At 48.7% G+C, this 5764-nt stretch overlaps 2 protein-coding genes across 2 annotated transcripts in view; both read right to left on the reverse strand.

Annotated features, from left to right (window-relative positions):
* Positions 1–5307, reverse strand: part of LOC306942126 (mirror-image polydactyly gene 1 protein-like) — a 41211-nt gene extending 35904 nt beyond the window's left edge. The window contains exons 1-2 of the mRNA XM_079527855.1: positions 5224–5307; positions 886–1009 (exon numbers count right to left, since the gene is read on the reverse strand). Of these exons, the coding sequence (XP_079383981.1) occupies positions 886–959 (74 nt within the window). The 5' untranslated portion in view covers positions 960–1009; positions 5224–5307. The remainder of the gene's footprint in view (positions 1–885; positions 1010–5223) is intronic.
* Positions 3864–5764, reverse strand: part of LOC306942682 (mirror-image polydactyly gene 1 protein-like) — a gene marked incomplete at its 3' end in the record, with an annotated part of 80128 nt that continues 78227 nt past the window's right edge. The window contains exons 11-12 of the mRNA XM_079528691.1: positions 5224–5311; positions 3864–3949 (exon numbers count right to left, since the gene is read on the reverse strand). Coding sequence (XP_079384817.1) covers positions 3864–3949; positions 5224–5311 — 174 coding nt within the window. The remainder of the gene's footprint in view (positions 3950–5223; positions 5312–5764) is intronic.

Below are 5764 nucleotides of genomic sequence, written 5' to 3' on the forward strand. Positions count from 1 at the left end.
GAGGTGTGCTTGGTTTACATACTGGGTGTCCTGGATGTGAGGTGTGCTTGGTTTACGTACTGGGTGTGTTGGAGGTGAGGTGAGGTGTGCTTGGTTTACGTACTGGGTGTCCTGGATGTGAGGTGTGCTTGGTTTACGTACTGGGTGTGTTGGAGGTGAGGTGAGGTGTGCTTGGTTTACGTACTGGGTGTCCTGGATGTGAGGTGTGCTTGGTTTATGTACTGGGTGTCCTGGATGTGAGGTGTGCTTGGTTTACGTACTGGGTGTGTTGGAGGTGAGGTGAGGTGTGCTTGGTTTACGTACTGGGTGTGTTGGAGGTGAGGTGAGGTGTGCTTGGTTTACGTACTGGGTGTGCTGGAGGTGAGGTGAGGTGTGCTTGGTTTACATACTGGGTGTCCTGGATGTGAGGTGTGCTTGGTTTACGTACTGGGTGTGTTGGAGGTGAGGTGAGGTGTGCTTGGTTTACATACTGGGTGTCCTGGATGTGAGGTGTGCTTGGTTTACGTACTGGGTGTGTTGGAGGTGAGGTGAGGTGTGCTTGGTTTACGTACTGGGTGTCCTGGATGTGAGGTGTGCTTGGTTTATGTACTGGGTGTCCTGGATGTGAGGTGTGCTTGGTTTACGTACTGGGTGTGTTGGAGGTGAGGTGAGGTGTGCTTGGTTTACGTACTGGGTGTGTTGGAGGTGAGGTGAGGTGTGCTTGGTTTACGTACTGGGTGTGTTGGAGGTGAGGTGAGGTGTGCTTGGTTTACGTACTGGGTGTGTTGGAGGTGAGGTGAGGTGTGCTTGGTTTACGTACTGGGTGTGTTGGAGGTGAGGTGAGGTGTGCTTGGTTTACGTACTGGGTGTGCTGGAGGTGAGGTGCGCTTGGTTTACAATACATACTGGTTGTGCTGGAGGTGTTTGGCGTGGAGCAGGGCGTGGTCTCTCTCCTCATTGGCCAGACGGAGACGCATCATCACAGCTTCATCTCTGCTCCGCTGAGCCGAGTAGATCTCTTCTACTAGAGCTGTACACACACACACACACACACACACACACACACACACACACACACACACACACACACACACACACACACACACACACACACACACACACACACACACACACACACACACACACACACACACACACACACACACACACACACACACACACACACACACACACACGTTTATTTTTGAGTGGTGTAAACCACTCCTACAACTGGCTTTTTTGTGCAGAAAAAATGAGCATGGTTGCTATGTTCACCCTGTTCACCCGGGTGTGATTTCATTACGTCAGACAGGCTATATTACACCACTCAGTTCACACGGGTGTGATTTTTTTGGTTTTACGGACAGAAAGCAGACCTTCTCCTGATGACCTTCTCCTTCTACAGCACTGCCACCTATAGTGTGGAACGCCCTGACCCCATCCCTCGAAAAATGCGGATCACTGGCTTTCTTTAAAACAGGCCTGAAACTCCACCTTTCAGGAGGCTAAAGAGGGAGGTAAATATATTCACAGGTGATCAGCCCCCCCCCCCCCCCCCCCCTACTATGTACATATGGTGTTTTATATATTGTATGTTATGTTTATGAATAGAAACATATTAGGACCCCAATGGAAACAAGACCACAAGAACTTTTTTGGTGTTATCCTTTAGACCAAGTGTTCGACTGTATACATTTCTGTCTAACAAAGTATTCCATGATGGTTCATGATATCACACAAGATCTGTATCTGTATCTCTGTCCCTGAACCATTCAATGCTATACTGTAGACACAAAGTAGTATTGTAGCAGACAGACAGACAGACAGACAGACAGACAGACAGACAGACAGACAGACAGACAGACAGACAGACAGACAGACAGACAGGATATTAGCTTGTGTTGTGATCTCTCCGAGATCTGAGCTTATTGACAACGCTACATTATTAACCTCACCTGCGTGTGTGTGTGTGTGTGTGTGTGTGTGTGTGTGTGTGTGTGTGTGTGTGTGTGTGTGTGTGTGCGAGCGTGTGCGTGTGTGTGTGTGTGCGCGAGTGAGCGTGCGTGTATGTGTGTGTGTAGTGTGAGTGTGTGCGTGCGTGCGCAGTGTGTTTCGTAGGCTCATATATCTCATAATGGTGGAGAGATGACCGGTGGCTCAGTGGACATAGAGCAATAACACAAAGACAAGTGAGGAGAGCAATGGAACGGAAAGAGTTGTTTTTCATTCTGTCACGTCTCACATGTTACCACTCCTTTACTCTGGGTCTCTCTCTTCATCTCTTTCTCTCTCCCCACCATCATTCATTTAGACATACTGCTAGGTTTGATGGTCACCAGGGGCCTGTATAGCACCACCTCTCACTAAGTTATAGCGTGCTGTGAATGGGTCAGAAGCATTGTTCCGACAGCGTGTTTGTCCGACTCTCCTCATTACTAACCCTGTAATCCTAACCCCCCCGACCGCACGCGAAGCCACGGTGTCGGACTAATGTGCCGTCTGAATTACGAGCGGATCCCGCCGTGAATGGCATGTGCATATTCTCCGAAGATAAGATAGCCGATCTACTGTGCATGCTCACAACCACAACGAGCCGTCGGCTATCTTCGGCAAAGTGGTTTGGTGTTTGGTGGGAAACGCTACCGGACCTAGCATAGGGCCTTGGGCGACTCCACTCAAACGCTACCGGACCTAGCATAGGGCCTTGGGCGACTCCACTCAAACGCTACCGAACCTAGCATAGGGCCTTGGGCGACTCCACTCAAACGCTACCGAACCTAGCATAGGGCCTTGGGCGACTCCACTCAAACGCTACCGGACCTAGCATAGGGCCTTGGGCGACTCCACTCAAACGCTACCGGACCTAGCATAGGGCCTTGGGCGACTCCACTCAAACGCTACCGGACCTAGCATAGGGCCTTGGGCGACTCCACTGAAACGCTACCGGACCTAGCATAGGGCCTTGGGCGACTCCACTCAAACGCTACCGGACCTAGCATAGGGCCTTGGGCGACTCCACTCAAACGCTACCGGACCTAGCATAGGGCCTTGGGCGACTCCACTCAAACGCTACCGGACCTAGCATAGGGCCTTGGGCGACTCCACTCAAACGCTACCGGACCTAGCATAGGGCCTTGGGCGACTCCACTCAAACGCTACCGGACCTAGCATAGGGCCTTGGGCGACTCCACTCAAACGCTACCGGATCTAGCATAGGGCCTTGGGCGACTCCACTCAAACGCTACCGGACCTAGCATAGGTCCTTGGTCGACTCCACTCAAACGCTACCGGACCTAGCATAGGCTAGGTAGGCGACTCCACTCAGCTAGGTATGATAGTGTTTAAATTTTGATTTGTTTTTGTTGTTTCATTTTTTTCTCTCCTTTGCAATTGGTCCCATTTTGCACAACCACAGGATCCCAGTCGATCATCTTAGAAAGGCCAATAATAATAAAATAAACATTTTCATCAAGATAAACAGACAACATGAACATCAACGAGCGACACGATGAGACACACACAGAGATACAGCTCCTATTCAAATGGATTTTTCTTTTGTCAAAAAATACCCATTATGCAATTTTAGAATATTACTTATTTCAATAGAAAAGTGAAACATCAACATTGAAAATGGATGTCGCTTGTTTATATTGATACAAAAGCAGCACAGTTTTTATCCTCAAAGATCACAAGATACAGAATCTGAATTCGGATGCTGCATTGCTTTGCGAGATAGTTCACTCAATCAGATACACTGGAGGATTCCACGCACGCAGCAGTATGTGGGCGATGTACTGTAAGCTGTACTGAATGTGACGTGTCTGCAACACTGACGTGTCAAGCATCTCATTCTCAACCCTCATTCACTGTTGATCCTCTTGCTGTCAGTACCGCTGAAGGTATGTGTGCTTGTTTGCTCCCAACACCACCAGTGTAGCAGTAGTGGTGACGTGGCGTAGACCAGCGTGATCTAGTAAGAGAGTGACTAGAGTTGACTCCCATTGTGACAATGGAATGCGGACGTGCTCATTCTATCTCAATGGGATAGTTCCAGTGTTTGGAACTATAGGCCATAGCACCCCGCTTTGTCTCAATGGGATAGTTCCAATGTTTGGAACTATGGGCCATAGCACCCTGCTTTGTCTCAAAGGGATAGTTCCAATGTTTGGAACTATAACCCATAGCACCCTGCTTTGTCTCAATGGGATAGTTCCAATGTTTGGAACTATAGCCCATAGCACCCCACTTTGTCTCAATGGGATAGTTCCAATCTTTGGAACTATAGCCCATGGCACCCTGCTTTGTCTCAATGGGATAGTTCCAATGTTTGGAACTATAGCCCATAGGCACCCCGCTTTGTCTCAATGGGATAGTTCCAATGTTTTTAACTATAGCCCATAGGCACCCTGCTTTGTCTCAATGGGATAGTTCCAATGTTTGGAACTATAGCCCATAGCACCCCACTTTGTCTCAATGGGATAGTTCCAATGTTTGGAACTATAGCCCATAGCACCCCACTTTGTCTCAATGGGATAGTTCCAATGTTTGGAACTATATCCCATAGCACCCCGCTTTGTCTCAATGGGATAGTTCCAATGTTTGGAACTATATCCCATAGCACCCCGCTTTGTCTCAATGGGATAGTTCCAATGTTTGGAACTATAGCCCATAGCACCCCGCTTTGTCTCAATGGGATAGTTCCAATGTTTGGAACTATAGCCCATAGCACCCCGCTTTGTCTCAATGGGATAGTTCCAATGTTTGGAACTATAGCCCATAGCACCCCGCTTTGTCTCAATGGGATAGTTCCAATGTTTGGAACTATAGCCCATAGCACCCCGCTTTGTCTCAATGGGATAGTTCCAATGTTTGGAACTATAGCCCATAGCACCCTGCTTTGTCTCAATGGGATAGTTCCAATGTTTGGAACTATAGCCCATAGCACCCCGCTTTGTCTCAATGGGATAGTTCCAATGTTTGGACCATCACCCTTTAGGCTAGTGGATAAGATGTTGGCTTCCCACGGAGGAGACCCGGGTTCAAATCCTGGGCGTTACACCAGCACCACCCGAGGTAGTAGTTCTCATAATGGGGTCCGGGGGGGAACCTCAGGGGTCCTTGAGGAGGCTCCAGGAGGTCCCCAGCTAGCTAAGGAACCAAATGGACACATACATTCACACTTATGAATAGAATGTGTGGGTGTGTGTGTGTGCGTGTGTGTGTGGGCGTGCGTGCGTGTCCAACCTGCTGTGTGGTTCCACTCAGGTTGGATTTGAACCTCCAGTCTTCTGTTCTCCAGTTCTCTCTGCTGCTGCACACACTGCTCCTGCAACTACGCACACACGCACACGTGCGCACAGGCACAGACACAGACACAGGCACAGGCACAGGCACAGGCACAGGCACAGGCACAGGCACAGGCACAGGCACAGGCACAGGCACAGGCACAGACACAGACACAGACACAGACACAGACACAGACACACAATATCGAATTACAATCAATCAAATGTATATAACATTTTAACTAAATTTGAAATAATTCCCAAGCACTCCAGGACATTTGGTCAAATAAAACAGTAAATGCAGTCATACAGTCCACTGGGCTTCTTGATTAAACAGAACAAAATTCTACACATTCTGTAGCCTACTGCATAATGTTTTTATATCGGAGAGAAGGGTGATTTTATCAAGCTTTCAGAGTGTGTGTGTGTGTGTGTGTGTCTCTGTGTGTGTGTGTGTGTGTGTGTGTGTGTGTGTGTGTGTGTGTGTGTGTGTGTGTGTG

Source organism: Electrona antarctica (genome assembly GCF_951216825.1).
Source record: "Electrona antarctica genome assembly, chromosome: 18".
In the NCBI taxonomy this organism is placed as follows: Eukaryota; Metazoa; Chordata; class Actinopteri; order Myctophiformes; family Myctophidae; genus Electrona; species Electrona antarctica.